Source organism: Salmo salar, chromosome ssa19, assembly GCF_905237065.1.
Source record: "Salmo salar chromosome ssa19, Ssal_v3.1, whole genome shotgun sequence".
Taxonomy (NCBI): Eukaryota; Metazoa; Chordata; class Actinopteri; order Salmoniformes; family Salmonidae; genus Salmo; species Salmo salar.
Window position 1 is genome coordinate 79,084,019 of NC_059460.1, and position 17,733 is coordinate 79,101,751.

A 17,733-nucleotide genomic window follows, 5' to 3' on the forward strand; every position below is an offset into this window, starting at 1 on the left:
GCAAAAGCTAAATTGTCGCAAGTGAACTTTTATTTATTTATTTTATTTCACCTTTATTTAACCCGGGTAGCAAAGATTATAGCAAACACCACTGAAACTGAATTGGTGCTCGCTAGCTTTGCAAATTCAGCTATTGTTGGAAGCCAGCCAATATGAAACAAACTATTACAATTACAAAAGGTTGCAGCATATGTTGTGTAAATGGGGAACTCATACAGCTGTCAACTCTTGTCATTTTAATCCATTTCACATTTGCTAGCTACCTTTTAGATCGAAGCCCAAATAGAATGATTGAAGATGATAGAAGCCCATCTCCTACTGTAAATAACCTACACACTGTGTGTGTAGCCAGCCAGCCAGCCAGGTAGAAAAATGGCAGAAAAATAAAAGACGGACATCAGAGTATTTTTCAATACACCAAAACGCATAGTAAGAACCCTAGTAGCCTAATATCTCAAAGACTAGTTGATAAAATGTTCATAAGAAAGAAATGAAATTCTAATGGAAATGTTTCACAATGATGTCATTAGGCAGAGCAGGCAACAGATGGCACACAGACAGCAGAGTTGGGGACAGATATGCAGGGACAGACTGGCAGAGACAGGGAGTCTCAGGTAAGTTTGTTGAGTCTTTGTTTGGCAACATTATGAAAGGTTCTCCATTTTTTTTACTTGTAAAATAGGAACATAATTGGAAGATGCCATGGATACCCCCACTCTCAACTTAAACTGGTGACTGAACTAAGATTTGTTAAAGGCAATGGTATTGCTGTTGTGATTAGTTGTGTAGTTTTGGGTACCGGTAGTTAGGAGTACGGCAAACACCTTATTTCTTTGGTTCCTCAATATACATTTACCATATTACAATGTAGGCTATGTGTTACAGCACTACTTTTGGTGTCCCCCTCAGGAATTGCTCTTGAGAAAATTTCATGTAATTGTCCCCTCCAAAGTTGATATCAGATTTTCGCCCCTGGTGGACATATCACCGCAACCATGCATTAATAACGGTGTTATCAAACTGTTCTCATGGCACCGTTAACCCGGCCCTCTTGTGACCGGTGGGCTTTATCCCGTCTGCGCATGCCCAGTATGTAGTGCGTGTGAGCATAGGGCCAGAAGTTCTCTTGCTCCTCCACTGTTCGGCCTGCACATGAGCGGATCACGAGAGAGCCGCAGTCGCTGATGTCGCCAGTGCAGAAGGTCTCATGGAGCTTGTCAAAGCGGCAGTGTTTTTGTTGTATTTTCCTTCACAATGCACTTTAGGATTTCAATAAGATGTATGTGTGTTTTGAGATAGTGACTTTTCTTCTCGCCTTCAACTTCTACGATTTGGTTCTTACTCAGGGTAAGTCTCCTGTTGGTTTTTCTTATTTCGCTAAACGTTACATACAGTAATTGTCCTGTGTGTAATTGTCCTGTGTCTAAGTCCATTGTTGTGCTCTTAGGGGTTGTAATTGTATCAAAACATGCAAGCTATATACAATGGTAAAGTTCGCTTAACTGAGAACAAATCATTGTAGGGACGCAAGTATTCAGCGCGCAGAGTTTTAACTTTTTAATTCACTCCTACGGTGTAGCTTACAGTCCGCATCCAGCAATATGAGCGACCAACAACCGTTGTACAGATTTATCAACAGAATACACCATACTTTATGTTTTCTAACGGTAGCCTACTTTGTATTGGGATAGTTTTGATTCTTATTTTGGAGGTAATACAGTAGTCACTTTCCATATAGTTTTCCATTGTGAACTTGATATCCGTCATATTTCTCCATATTGTATCACGCTGATTTTCTTCCTCTTTTCTTACCAATTGTATCACGCAAATGGGGAGGGTCGCTCTACCCGTGATGGAGCTGTAACCAGCCCATAGTGTGTAGCCTATACCGTTGATGGAGCTGTAACCAGCCCATAGTGTGTAACCTATAGCGTGTAGCCTATACTGGTGATGGAGCTGTAACCAGCCCATAGTGTGTAGCCTATACCGTTGATGGAGCTGTAACCAGCCCATAGTGTGTAACCTATAGCGTGTAGCCTATACTGGTGATGGAGCTGTAACCAGCCCATAGTGTGTAACCTATACTGGTGATGGAGCTGTAACCAGCCCATAGTGTGTAACCTATACTGGTGATGGAGCTGTAACCAGCCCATAGCTTGTAGCCTATACTGGTGATGGAACTGTAACCAGCCCATAGCGTGTAGCCTATACTGGTGATGGAGCTGTAACCAGCCCATAGCGTGTAACCTATACTGGTGATGGAGCTGTAACCAGCCCATAGTGTGTAACCTATACTGGTGATGGAGCTGTAACCAGCCCATAGTGTGTAACCTATACTGGTGATGGAGCTGTAACCAGCCCATAGTGTGTAACCTATACTGGTGATGGAGCTGTAACCAGCCCATAGCTTGTAGCCTATACTGGTGATGGAACTGTAACCAGCCCATAGCGTGTAGCCTATACTGGTGATGGAGCTGTAACCAGCCCATAGCTTGTAACCTATACTGGTGATGGAGCTGTAACCAGCCCATAGCGTGTAGCCTATACTGGTGATGGAGCTGTAACCAGCCCATAGCGTGTAACCTATACTGGTGATGGAGCTGTAACCAGCCCATAGTGTGTAACCTATACTGGTGATGGAGCTGTAACCAGCCCATAGTGTGTAACCTATACTGGTGATGGAGCTGTAACCAGCCCATAGCTTGTAGCCTATACTGGTGATGGAACTGTAACCAGCCCATAGCGTGTAGCCTATACTGGTGATGGAGCTGTAACCAGCCCATAGCGTGTAACCTATACTGGTGATGGAGCTGTAACCAGCCCATAGTGTGTAACCTATACCGGTGATGGAGCTGTAACCAGCCCATAGCGTGTAGCCTATACCGGTGATGGAGCTGTAACCAGCCCATAGTGTGTAACCTATACCGGTGATGGAGCTGTAACCAGCCCATAGCGTGTATCCTATACCGGTGATGGAGCTGTAACCAGCCCACAGCGTGTAGCCTATACCGGTGATGGAGCTGTAACCAGCCCATAGTGTGTAACCTATAACGGTGATGGAGCTGTAACATAGTATGTTGTGTTCGTGACATGAAATCATTTAATAGGTGTTACGTTGTTGCTCTTCGGTGAGAATAGCCTGTGTATGAGGCTGATGACTGCTCCTACAAGAGTATAGCTAGATATCGTTGATGTTAAACCTCAACGTTTTACTTGTTAGGTAATAATATGGCTAAACATTTGACACACGGATCAAGTGTATGACAATGATGAGCTGCTGATCCTTCACACCAGGCAATTAGCAAATACAGAGGTGTACTTACACTTGTATTGGTGTTAGACATCTGCCCTTGACTTTGCTTAAGTCATTGAATAAGGCAATAGTTATTGTATGTTGACATGTGTCACATTTTAACAATGTGTTAAAACCAGTTGGCGCACCCACGTTTTAACATGTAGGCATACAGTAGGCATACCCTTTAAAAGTTACTCATCAATATTCATTTGGCCGACATCATTCAACTGATTCTTCAATCGTTACGGAGGGGGTTAGTTGGCAGCTAGTAATTCGCATCTGGCGGTGTTGAGACTTTGATGTTGAGAAAATTGCTGTTTGTCCACATGCGTTCAGGATGTGGATTACTCCGCGTAAATATCGCTTGAAAGTTACTGACACAAGACATCTGTCACGGTGTGTGTCGAAGATGAAAGAACATCGCTTAGAACTTCATTTGGGAACTTCATTTGGGACAATGATGTATGTAAAACCTGGATTGATAATGCTATGTATTGGCCAATGAAAGGCTTTGAAGCTGGTGGGCCATATTGGCATTCCCCAGAAGAAGCAGTCCTCCAGAGGAATGCATGGAATTCTACAGTATTTCAATTAAATGTTTCAAGGACAATGCATTTACTATTTAAGTCTTTTTGGTTGTAGTGGGCACAGTAACACTGTTACTTAAAAAAATATATGTTTCTATATATATTTTATGTTTAGCTCGCATAATATAATTTTAAAGTATGCATTATGGTGTCTGTAACAGAATAAATGTGGCAAAAACAAATGTAGACATCAATAAATTAATTTCTATAGCTTCCAAAATATTTTTAACACCGATGGGGGAGTGCCAAGATGGAGGTGCAGTGGCTTCAAAACAGTGCCCCCTGTTAGTGATCTAGTCTGTATATAAATCATTGGTTTGGACCCATATTTGCAAGCTGGCATTATGAAGAAGACAAAGTCGCATACACACAGGGCCTTTTTTTTAAAGTTCTAAAATGGGAATGATAGCGGCCTCTCGTCTTGGGAACATCTGAGCAACTAATTTGATCCCTTCCAGACCACTACACTGCCTCAAGATATTGGTTTTCCCATTGTCCAACTCCGTTGCTTCGTGTAAAACAAAATGTCCCTGGTTAGCTGAAATTATCTCTATCTTTCCCTTTTTAGTTTCTTTTCAAGTATCCACTATTGAGACTAGTCATCCCTTTAAAAAAAAAATCTGCAATCAATTTAACCTTTCAAGAGTACCACAATAGAAATATGTCCCAGACTTTATTGTATGTTATCCTCCATGATTTAACAATAGAAATAAGTCCCAGACTTTATTGTGTGTTGTCCTCCATGATTTAACTCATGTGCATGTATGGCTTTTTCAAGTTGTATGTGTGCTGGTTTTATAAAATGGTCAAATTAATAAACTAAATTAAAACTAAATCCATATTAACTTTGTACATGGTTAATGATCTGAAATAATGGTATTTAGTTTGATCTGACTCCAATAATTGTTCATTCGGGAGAGTATAGAGCATGTTTGCAAGAACATTAGTTTTCATTAACATTAATATATTTCATGTTTCAGATCTGAGACCTAACTGAACAGTTTTCAGGTTATTAGATGAGCAGTAACAAGGCTTGAGGCCTCCGGCTCTGTAAAACATCTGTATTTATGTTGACACAAGTTGTTACATTAAGGGCTACCATAAATGTCAAGGTTATCAAATGAAATGGCTTCATTTCTGTGCCGACTTCAAAGAGCAATACCTGACCCAGGATCTGTGACTTCAAAAAGCAATACCTGACCCAGGATCTGTGACTTCAAAAAGCAATACCTGACCCAGGATCTGTGACTTCAAAAAGCAAAACCTGACCCAGGATCAGTGACTTCAAAGTGCAATACCTGACCCAGGATCTGTGACTTCAAAGAGCAATACCTGACCCAGGATCTGTGACTTCAAAGAGCAATACCTGACCCAGGATCTGTGACTTCAAAGAGCAATACCTGACCCAGGATCTGTGACTTCAAAGAGCAATACCTGACCCAGGATCTGTGACTTCAAAGAGCAATACCTGACCCAGGATCTGTGACTTCAAAAAGCAATACCTGACCCAGGATCTGTGACTTCAAAAAGCAAAACCTGACCCAGGATCAGTGACTTCAAAGTGCAATACCTGACCCAGGATCTGTGACTTCAAAAAGCAATACCTGACCCAGGATCTGTGACTTCAAAAAGCAAAACCTGACCCAGGATCAGTGACTTCAAAGTGCAATACCTGACCCAGGATCTGTGACTTCAAAAAGCAATACCTGACCCAGGATCTGTGACTTCAAAGAGCAATACCTGACCCAGGATCTGTGACTTCAAAGAGCAATACCTGACCCAGGATCTGTACAGACTTGAAAAGAACACACTATTAAACTCCATAGCCATTTGTATAGCAATCAAGGCTGATTTTATAACTCAGCTTAAATTACCCTGCAACTCAAAAACAAATGTGTATTATGTTGGTGCTGTTCAATCAATCGATCAAATGTATTGATAAAGCCCTCTTTACATCGGCAGATGTCACAAAGTGCTATACAGAAACCCAGCCTAAAACCCCAAACAGCAAGCAATGCAGATGTAGAAGCACGGTGGCTAGGAAAAACCAAGAAAGAAACCTAGAGAGGATCCAGGATCAGAGGGATGGCGAGTAGTCTTCTAGCTGTGCCGGGTGGAGATTATAAGAGCACAAAGCCATTAAGGCCAGATTGTTCTTCAAGACGTTCAAACCTTCGTAGATGACCAGCAGGGTCAAATAATAATAATCACAGTGGTTGTAGAGAGTGCAACATTTCAGTACCTCAGGAGTAAATATCAGTTGGCTTTTCATAGCCGAGCATTCAGAGGTCGAGACAGCAGGTGCGGTAGAGAGAGAGAGAGTAGAAAAAAACAGGTCCGGGACAAGGTAGCGCGTCCGGTGAACAGTTGAAACTGCAGGCAGAACAGTTGAAACTGGAGCAGCAGCACGACCAGGTGGAATGGGGACAGCCAGGAGTCATCAGGCCAGGTAGTCCTGAGGCATGGTCCTAGGGGTCAGGTCTTCCGGGACTGGAGGGAGAAAGGGAGAGAGAGAGAATTAGAGGGAGCATACTTAAATTCACACAGGACACCAGATAAGACAGGAGAATTACACCAGATATAACAGACTGCCCCTAGCCCCCCGACACATAAACTATAGCAACATAGATACTGGAAACTGAGACAGTGGGGGGTCGGGGACACTGTGGCCCCGTCGGACGATACCCCCAGACAGGACCAACCAGGCAGGATATAACCCCTCCGACTTTGCCAAAGCACAGTCCCCCACACCACTAGAGGAATATCAACAGATCACAAAATTACTACCCTGAGACAAGGTTGAGGCCCACGAAGATCTCCTCCACCGCACGAGGGGGCACAAAATAAGTAGATTGGATCTAAAGTGTGGTATTTCATTGGTTCATTTGAATAAATCCAGAGCAGACAGTCTGACCAGCAGGCTCAGAGGCTGGCCGCAACAGCAGGATATTATGTAATTGAACAAGATGTGCTCCTTGTTGGATCGCTTGCCAAAAAAAAGACGCTGAACTGATTCTATCACCACTACCAATCCTTCCCCAACACACAAAAACACATGCATGCACACACACACACACACACACACACACACACACACACACACACACACACACACACACACACACACACACACACACACACACACACACTCAGGCATGCACGCACACGTGCACGCACATGCACACACACGCACACTCACACACACACACACACACATACACACATGCACGCACACACACGCACACACATGCACACACACGCACGCACACACAAACACCACTTCCCCTCTACCTGGACATTTGTTCGCTTGTTAATTTACTCTATCCGTCTCCGTACTAGAGGTCGACCGATTATGATTTTAAAACGCCGATACCGATTATTGGAGGACCAAAAAAAGGCAATACCGAATAATCGGCCAATTTTTATATATATATATATATATATAAAAAGATATATATATTTGTAATAATGACAATTACAACAATACTGAATGAACAATTAACTTTTATTTTAACTTAATATAATACATAAATAAAATCAATTTAGTCTCAAATAAATAATGAAACATGTTCAATTTGGTTTAAATAATGCAAAAACCCAGTGTTGGAGAAGAAAGTAAAAGTGCAATATGTGCCATGTAAAAAAGCTAAAGTTTAAGTTCATTGCTCAGAACATGAGAACATATGAATGCTGGTGGTTCCTTTTAACATGAGTCTTCAATATTCCCAGTTAAGAAGTTTTAGGTTGTAGTTATTATAGGACTATTTCTCTCTATACCATTTGTATTTCATATACCTTTGACTATTGGATGTTCTTATAGGCACTATAGTATTGCCAGCCTAATCTCGGGAGTTGATAGGCTTGAAGTCATAAACAGCACTGTGAAGCAAGCATTGCTAAGAGCTGCTAGCAAACGCAGGAAAAGTGCTGTTTGAATGAATGCTTACGAGCCTGCTGCTGCCTACCACCGCTCAGTCAGACTGCTCTATCAAATATCAAATCATAGACTTAATTATAATATAATAAACACTCAGAAATACGAGTCTCGGGTCATTAATAGCGTCAAATTCGGAAACGATCATTTCAAAATCAAAATGTTTATTCTTTCAGTGAAATACGGAACCGTTCCGTATTTTATCGAACGGGTGGCAACCCTAAGTCTAAATATTGCTGTTACATTGCACAACCTTCAATGTTATGTCATAATTATGTACAATTCTGGCAAATTAATTACGGTCTTTGTTAGGAAGAAATGGTCTTCACACAGTTTGCTACGAGCCAGGCGGCCCAAACTGCTGCATATACCCCGATTCTGCTTGCACTGAACACCAGCTTCAAACAGCGGGAAAACAGTATTTTTGGTCACAGCGGTGTAGATGGTACAATGATTCTCTACACTACACTTGCTTGTTTTGTCACATTAACTGAAATTAGGCAAACTATTGGAATGTTTGCATCCAGGAAATGGTGGAGCAATTTCTGTATAGTGCATTTTTAACGTCACACTTGAAATCGCTCGCAATCTTAACGCCTGCCTCAGACCTCTCGTACAACAGCTCAGTGAGTCGTTAGATCACCATTTGCACTCCCGAGTCACTTTCCACACAGAAAATCTCTGCTAAACACAGAATTAATATGTTTATGAGTCTCTGTGACTGCCGAAAACTTCATAGTCGAATATAAATAGCCTAAAATGTTTGCAATGTTATTAACAAGCGAAGCAAGGATAACCTCAATTTGTTTTATGAAAAACGCGATAATCGAATTATATTAAAGCTAGATTATTAGGCTGAATATTGACCTCACTTTCATGTATGTGCAATCGATAGAACTACTTAGTATTAAACCATTAGGCTACATCTGAACTGCTTCAATATTCATACCAATGCTACTATTATCTCAAAGCTCACACTCACTGTAGCCTAACTAATAATCTAAAGGTCAACATATTAGGTATATGGCAATGTCGATTAACTTACTACTTCATGTTTCATTATTTTCATTGTTTAATTATTTAATTGTTTTGACTTTGGCTTTATTCATTCCTGTTCACAGTTTACCCAAACTGAAGAAATGCATAATTTACATAATCAAAATAGCAAGAGAAAACACTTAGCATACAGAACACATGGCCAACATAATACAAACACTTAGAATACAGAACACATGGCCAACATAATACAAACGCTTAGAATACAGAACACATGGCCAACATAATACAAACACTTAGAATACAGAACACATGGCCAATATAATACAAACACTTAGAATACAGAACACATGGCCAATATAATACAAACACTTAGAATACAGAACACATGGCCAACATTATACAAACACTTAGAATACAGAACACATGGCCAACATTATACAAACACTTAGAATACAGAACACATGGCCAACATAATACAAACACGTAGAATACGGAACACATGGCTAACATAATTTAAAACACTTAGCATACAGAACACATGGCCAACATAATACAAACACTTAGAATACAGAACACATGGCCAACATAATACAAACACTTAGAATACAGAACACATGGCCAACATAATACAAACGCTTAGAATACAGAACACATGGCCAACATAATACAAACACTTAGAATACAGAACACATGGCCAACATAATACAAACACTTAGAATACAGAACACATGGCCAACATTATACAAACACTTAGAATACAGAACACATGGCCAACATTATACAAACACTTAGAATACAGAACACATGGCCAACATTATACAAACACTTAGAATACAGAACACATGGCCAACATAATACAAACACTTAGAATACAGAACACATGGCCAACATAATACAAACACTTAGAATACAGAACACATGGCCAACATAATACAAACACTTAGAATACAGAACACATGGCCAACATTATACAAACACTTAGAATACAGAACACATGGCCAACATTATACAAACACTTAGAATACAGAACACATGGCCAACATAATACAAACAATTAGAATACAGAACACATGGACAACATTATACAAACACTTAGAATACGGAACACATGGCCAACATTATACTAACACTTAGAATACATAATAGACTACAGTCTTCTCTTGATGGGAAACTGCATTGTGTAAAAAATACGACTTCGAATAGGCATAAATAATTTAAGAGCTACAGCAAACTCTTTAGCCTATATTCTGGAATAATTTTCAGCTCGGGACAGCTTCTGTAACGAGACAGTTAAGTTTCACTTTGTAACAAGTGCACTGCTTGTTTTTTGGGGAAATGGGTGTGAAATCTTCAGCCTTTATTTTTACGATGCATCGTTAAAACTCTCGTAAGTCTAAGTTCCATGGCTTTTGGGAAACCGGGCCCTGGAGCACACATATTGGGGCAGCAGGATAGCCTAGTGGTTAGAGCGTTGGGCTAGTAACCGAAAGGTTGCAAGTTCAAATCCCTGAGCTGACAAGGTACAAGTCTGGCGTTCTGCCCCTGAACAAGGCACTGTTCCTAGGCCGTCATTGAAAATAAGAATTTGTTCTTAACTGACTTGCCTAGTCAAATAAATAAACATAGACCTGCTGATCACACTGGCTGTCTTTACCTAGCCAGAACCACTGACACATAGGTTTTCTCCTGTCATGGTAGAATAGTCCAAACCTTATAGATAATGTGAAGTCAGGCATGCATGCATAGAAATGTTGTTGGATAGGAGCACTTACTGTTGGGTCTTGGCTGAATTCTTGTGGGTTGTGGTGGGCGTTGTGGCTCAAAGCATTGATTGTGTTTGTTGAATTCCTGAACCTGCGTGGATGACACAAAAACTGGGTCATCAATCATGGTTGAACATTAAAAGGATATTTTGGGATTTTGGCAATTATCTACTTCCCAAGAGTCAGATTAACTTGTGGATACCATTTTTATGTCTCTGTGTCCAGTATGAAGGAAGTTAGAGGTAGTTTCGCAAGCGAATGGCAATAACTGGAAATCTATGGGTGCTAGCAGATACCCTAGACTTCCAGTCATTATGCTAACACTAGTAAGCAATTGCACTAGCGCTAGTTAGCAACTCCCTTTAAACTGAAAATCCCAAAGGATCCATTTAAGGAACCACCATGTTTGGAGATCAGAAATGAAATCAATCAAATGTATTTAGAAAGCTATTTTTACATTAGCAGATGTCACAAAGTGCTTGTACAGAAACCCAGCCTAAAACCCCAAACAGCAAGCAATGCAGCTGTAGAATGCCTGTTGTTTTGTTTTTGAAGATTGTAATGTGCCAGGAGCATGTGATTGGCAATTGCTTTATTTCTTATTTGTTGTTATGAGGTTCCTAAATGGAAGTTGATGGATTTAGACTGGACCCTGATTATGGATCAATCATCCATCTAATTTTAGCTCAGAGACACATCACTATGTCTCTCTATTGCCCTCTGGTTGTTTTACGAGTCTCTCACAGATGTCATTTAAAACAGCTGGAGGAAGATATTAGCGATGGCAAAGCCTTAGGTTTTTTGATATCTAGCATCCATCATGTAGCTTTCATTTATATATTTAGATGGAACAGACTTTTATAGATGCAAGAAACTACTTATGGCCTTTTGATGTTACAGTACATTCTCTTCTTTAGCTGGTTTCTTATTGATCTTGCGTGATGGAGGGACACAGACAGCTGTCAAATAATTTGACAGCCCGGCATGCGTAATAAACACACATTCTTGTTTTCATTTGATAGTTGTTTGCCTATTTTGCAGTTACTCTGTTAAAGACACTTCAATGAGGGGAATCAAAGACACTAATTTTAGCATTAGTCAGTTGAATAATTACAAGGAATTTTATCTATCAACCATTGATATGAGAAGATTTGGCTTCCATGGATCAGGGGTTATAATGACAATATGAATATTCTCTTCATTCACGTGTTGATTTGAATAAGTGGAATTTGCTGCTCGTAGTCCTATTATATCAAATCAAATCAAATGTATTTTATAAAGCCCTTCTTACATCAGCTGATATCTCAAAGTGCTGTACAGAAACCCAGCCTAAAACCCCCAAACAGCAAGCAATGCAGGTGTAGAAGCGTGGTGGCTAGGAAAAACTCCCTAGAAAGGACAAAACCTAGGAAGAAACCTAGAGAGGAACCAGGCTATGAGGGGTGGCCAGTCCTCTTCTGGCTGTGCCGGGTGGAGATTATAACAGGACATGGCCAAGATGTTCACATTTTCAGAAATGACCAGCATGGTCAAATAATAATATTCACAGTTGTCGAGGGTGTAACAAGTCAGCACCTCAAGAGTAAATATCAGTTGACTTTTCATAGCCGATCATTGAGAGTATCTCTACCGCTCCTGCTGTCTCTAGAGAGTTGAAAACAGCAGGTCTGGGACAGGTAGCACATCCGGTGGACAGGGGACAGCAAGGAGTCATTATGCCAGGTAGTCCTGAGGCATGGTCCTAGGGCTCAGGTCCCCCGAGAGAGAGAAAGAGAGAATTAGAGAGCATACTTCAATTCACACAGGACACCGGATAAGACAGGAGAAATACTCTAGATTTCACAGACTGACCCTAGCCCCCCGACACATAAACTACTACAGCATAAATACTGGAGGCTGAGACAGGAGGGGTCAGAAGACACTGTGGCCCCATCCGATGATACCCCCGGACAGGGCCAAACAGGCAGGCTATAACCCCACCCACTTTGCCAAAGCACAGCCCCCACACCACCAGAGGGATAACTTCAACCACCAACTTACCATCCTGAGACAAGGCCGAGTATAGCCCACAAAGATCTCCGCCACGGCACAACCCAAGGGGGGGCGCCAACCCAGACAGGAAGACCACGTCAGTGACTCAACCCACTCAATTGACGCACCCCTCCTAGGGACGGCATGGAAGAACACCAGTAAGCCAGTGACTCAGCCCCTGTAATAGGGTTAGAGGCAGAGAATCCCAGTGGAGAGAGGGGAACCGGCCAGGCAGAGACAGCAAGGGCGGTTCGTTGCTCCAGGGCCTTTCCGTTCACCTTCACACTCCTGGGCCAGACTACACTCAATCATATGACCTACTGAAGAGATGAGTCTTCAGTAAAGACTTAAAGGTTGAGACCGAGTCTGCGTCTCTCACATGGGTAGGCAGACCAATCCATAAAAATAGAGCTCTATAGGAGAAAGCCCTGCCTCCAGCTGTTTGCTTAGAAATTCTAGGGACAATTAGGAGGCCTGCATCTTGTGACCGTAGCGTATGTGTAGGTATGTACGGCAGGACCAAATTGGAAAGATAGGTAGGAGCAAGCCCATGTAATGCTTTGTAGGTTAGCAGTAAAACCTTGAAATCAGCCCTTGCCTTAACAGGAAGCCAGTGTAGGGAGGCTAGCACTGGAGTAATATGATCAATTTTTTGGGTTCTAGTCAGGATTCTAGCAGCCGTATTTAGCACTAACTAAAGTTTATTAAGTGCTTTATCCGGGTAGCCGGAAAGTAGAGCATTGCAGTAGTCTAACCTAGAAGTAACAAAAGCATGGATACATTTTTCTGCATAATTTTTGGATAGAAAGTTTCTGATTTTTGCAATGTTACGTAGATGGAAAAAAGCTGTCCTTGAAACAGTCTTGATATGTTCGTCAAAAGAGAGATCAGGGTCCAGAGTAACGCTGACGTCCTTCACAGTTTTATTTGAGACGACTGTACAACCATCAAGATTAATTGTCAGATTCAACAGAAGATCTCTTTGTTTCTTGGGACCTAGAACAAGCATCTCTGTTTTGTCCGAGTTTAAAAGTAGAACATTTGCAGCCATCCACTTCCTTATGTGTGAAACACAGGCTTCTAGCAAGGGCAATTTTGGGGCTTCACCAAGTTTCATTGAAATGTACAGCTGTGTGTCATCCGCATAGCAGTGAAAGTTAACATTATGTTTTCGAATGACATCCCCAAGAGGTAAAATATATAGTGAAAACAATAGTGGTCCTAAAACGGAACCTTGAGGAACACCAAAATTTACAGTTGATTTGTCAGAGGACAAACCATTCACAGAAACAAAGTGATATCTTTCCTGACAGATAAGATCTAAACCAGGCCAGAACTTGTCCGTGTAGACCAATTTGGGTTTCCAATCTCTCTAAAAGTATGTGGTGATCGATGGAATCAAAAGCAGCACTAAGGTCTAGGAGCACGAGGACAGATGCAGAGCCTCGGTCTGACGCCATTAAAAGGTCATTTACCACCTTCACAAGTGCAGTCTCAGTACTATGATGGGGTCTAAAACCAGACTGAAGCGTTTCATGTACATTGTTTGTCTTCAGGAAGGCAGTGAGTTGCTGCGCAACAGCTTTTTCAAAAATGTTTGTGAGGAATGGAAGATTCGATATAGGCCAATAGTTTTTTATATTTTCTGGGTCAAGGTTTGGCTTTTTCAAGAGAGGCTTTATTCTGCCACTTTTAATGAGTATGGTACACATCCGGTGGATAGAGGGACGTTTATTATGTTCAACATAGGAGGGCCAAGCACAGGAAGCAGCTCTTTCAGTAGTTTAGTTGGAATAGGGTCCAGTATGCAGCTTGAAGGTTTAGAGGTCATGATTATTTTCATCATTGTGTCAAGAGATATAGTACTAAAACACTTGTGTCTCCCTTGATCCTAGGTCCTGGCAGAGTTGTGCAGACTCAGGACAACTGATACGCAGATTTAAAGAGGAGTCCGTAATTTGCTTTCTAATGATCATGATCTTTTCCTCAAAGAAGTTCATGAATTTATTACTGCTGAAGTGAAAGCCATCCTCTCTTGGGGAATGCTGCTTTTTAGTTAGCTTTGCGACAGTATCAAAAATACATTTCAGATTGTTCTTATTTACCTCAATTAAGTTGGAAAAATAGGATGATCGAGCAGCAGTGAGGGCTCTTCGATACTGCACGGTACTGTCTTTCCAAGCTAGTCGGAAGACTTCCAGTTTGGTGTGGCGCCATTTCCGTTCCAATTTTCTGGAAGCTTGCTTCAGAGCTCGGGTATTTTCTGTATACCAGGGAGCTAGTTTCTTATGACAAATGTTTTTAGTTTTTAGGGGTGCCACTGCATCTAGGGTATTGCGCAAGGTTAAATTGAGTTCCTCAGTTAGGTGGTTAACTGATTTTTGTCCTCTGACGTCCTTGGGTAGGCAGAGGGAGTCTGGAAGGGCATCAAGGAATCTTTGTGTTGTCTGAGAATTTATAGCACGACATTTGATGGTCCTTGGTTGGGGTCTGAGCAGATTATTTGTTGCGATTGCAAACGTAATAAAATGGTGGTCCGATAGTCCAGGATTATGAGGAAAAACATTAAGATCCACAACATTTATTCCATGGGACAAAACTAGGTCCAGAGTATGACTGTGGCAGTGAGTAGGTCCAGAGACATGTTGGACAAAACCCACTGAGTTGATGATGGCTCCGAAAGCCTTTTGGAGTGGGTCTCCAAAACTTTTCCATGTGAATATTAAAGTCACCAAAAATTAGAATATTATCTGCTATGACTACAATGTCCGATAGGAATTCAGGGAACTCAGTGAGGAACGCTATATATGGCCCAGGAGGCCTGTAAACAGTAGCTATAAAAAGTGATTGAGTAGGCTGCATAGATTTCATGACTAGACGAAAACGTCATTTTATTTTTTGTGAATTGAAATTTGTTATCGTAAATGTTAGCAACACCTCCGCCTTTGCGGAATGCACGGGGGACATGGTCACTAGTGTAACCAGGAGGTGAGGCCTCATTTAACACAATAAATTCATCAGGCTTAAGCCATGTTTCACTCAAGCCAATCACATCAAGATTATTGACTATAACTGCCTTTGAAGTGAGGGATCTAACATTAAGTAGCCCTATTTTGAGATGTGAGGTATCACAATCTCTTTAAATAATGGCAGGAATGGAGGAGGTCTTTATTCTAGTGAGATTGCTGAGGCAAACACGGCCATGTTTAGTTTTGCCCAAACCTAGGTCGAGGCACAGACAGGGTCTCAAATGGGGATATCCACCACATACATACAGTTGAAGTCAGAAGTTTACATACACCTTAGCCAAATACATTTAAACTCAGTTTTTCACAATTCCTGACATTTAATCCTAATAAAAATTCCCTGTCTTAGGTCAGTTAGGATCACCACTTTATTTTAAAAATGTGAAATGTCAGAATGAGATAATTATTTATTTCAGCTTTTATTTCTTTCGTCACATTCCCAGTGGGTCAGAAGTTTACACACACTCAATTAGTCTTTGGTAGCATTGCCTTTAAATTGTTTAACTTGGGCCAAACGTTTCAGGTAGCCTTCCACAAGCTTCCCACAATGAGTTGGGTGAATTTCAGCCCATTCCTCCTGACAGAGCTGGTGTAACTGAGTCAGGTTTGTAGGCCTCCTTGCTCGCACACACTTTTTTGTGTTCTGCCCACAAATTTTCTATAGGGTTGAGGTCAGGGCTTTATGATGGCCACTGCAATACCTTGACTTTGTTGTCCTTGAAGACATTTTGCCACAACTTTGGAAGTATGCTTGGGGTCATTGTCCATTTGGAAGACCCATTTGCGACCAAGCTTTAACTTCCTGATTGATTTCTTGAGATGTTGCTTCAATATATCCACATCATTTTCCTGCCTCATGATGCCATCTATTTTGTGAAGTGCACCAGTACCTCCTGCAGCAAAGCACCCCCACAACATGATGCTGCCATCCCTGTGCTTCACAGTTGGGATGGTGTTCTTTGGCTTGCAAGCCTCCCCCTTTTTCCTCCAAACATAAAGATGGTCATTATGGCCAAACAGTTCTATTTTGTCCTCAGACCAGAGGACATTTCTCCAAAAAGTACGATCTTTGTGCCCATGTGCAGTTGCAAACCGTAGTCTGGCTTTTTTTAATGGCGGTTTTGGAGCAGTGGCTTCTTCCTTGCTGAGTGGCCTTTCAGGTTATGTCGATATAGGACTCATTTTACTGTGGATATAGATACTTTTGTACTTGTTTCCTCCAGCATCTTCACAAGGTCCTTTGCTGTGGTTCTGGGTTTGATTTCGAATTTTTGCACCAAAGTACGTTCATCTCTAGGAGACAGAATGCGTCTCCTTCCTGAGAGGTATGACGGCTGCGTGGTCCCATGGTGTTTATACTTTGCGTACTATTGTTTCTACAGATGAACGTGGTACCTTCAGGCGTTTGGAAATTGCTCCCAAGGATGAACCAGACTTGTGGAGGTGTCACGTCCTGACCAATATTTAGGTATTATTTGTATTATATTTGGTCAGGACGTGGCAGAGGTATATTTGTTTTGTATTGTGGGGTTTGTGTGTGGTGTAGTGGGGTGTGTTAGTTTTGGTATAGGTTCTAGGTTTGTTTTTCTATGTGTAGTTTTGGGTGCTGGACTCTCAATTGGAGGCAGGTGTTTCTAGTTGCCTCTGATTGGGAGTCCTATAAGTAGGTGTGCGTTTGTTTGGTAGGTTGTGGGTAGTTGTATTTTGCACTGTGTTTATTCTGCCTGTAAAACTGTCACTAGTCTTTATTCGTTTTCTTGTTTTTTCTCCGTGTTCACATTCATTCAATAAATTAAGATGATGAGCACTAACTCCGCTGCGTATTGGTCCACGTTCTCCGACGATGATTTCGCTATATCGTCTGACGACGAAGATTTCTGTGACAGAACTACCCACCACAACAGGACCAAGCAGCGGAGAAAAGAGCGGGACGCGGAATATAGGGATTATTGTGAAAGGTGGACTTGGGAAGAGATACTGGCTGGAGATGGCCCGTGGAAGAAGGCTGGGGTGGAACAGGAATGCTACGTTGGGACACGTCTGGCTAGGAAGCCGGAGAGGCACCCCCAACCTGTGCGCCTCCATGGCCCAGTCTTTC

The 17,733-nt window shown here is 41.6% G+C and overlaps 1 protein-coding gene across 1 annotated transcript in view; it reads left to right on the forward strand.

Moving 5' to 3' along the window:
* The first annotated feature begins 1,109 nt into the window (after positions 1-1,109).
* The window catches only part of LOC106579676 (reversion-inducing cysteine-rich protein with Kazal motifs), a 108,239-nt gene continuing 91,615 nt past the window's right edge, over positions 1,110-17,733 (forward strand). Inside the window, exon 1 of the mRNA XM_014159806.2 lies at positions 1,110-1,347. Coding sequence (XP_014015281.2) covers positions 1,278-1,347 — 70 coding nt within the window. The 5' untranslated portion in view covers positions 1,110-1,277. The remainder of the gene's footprint in view (positions 1,348-17,733) is intronic.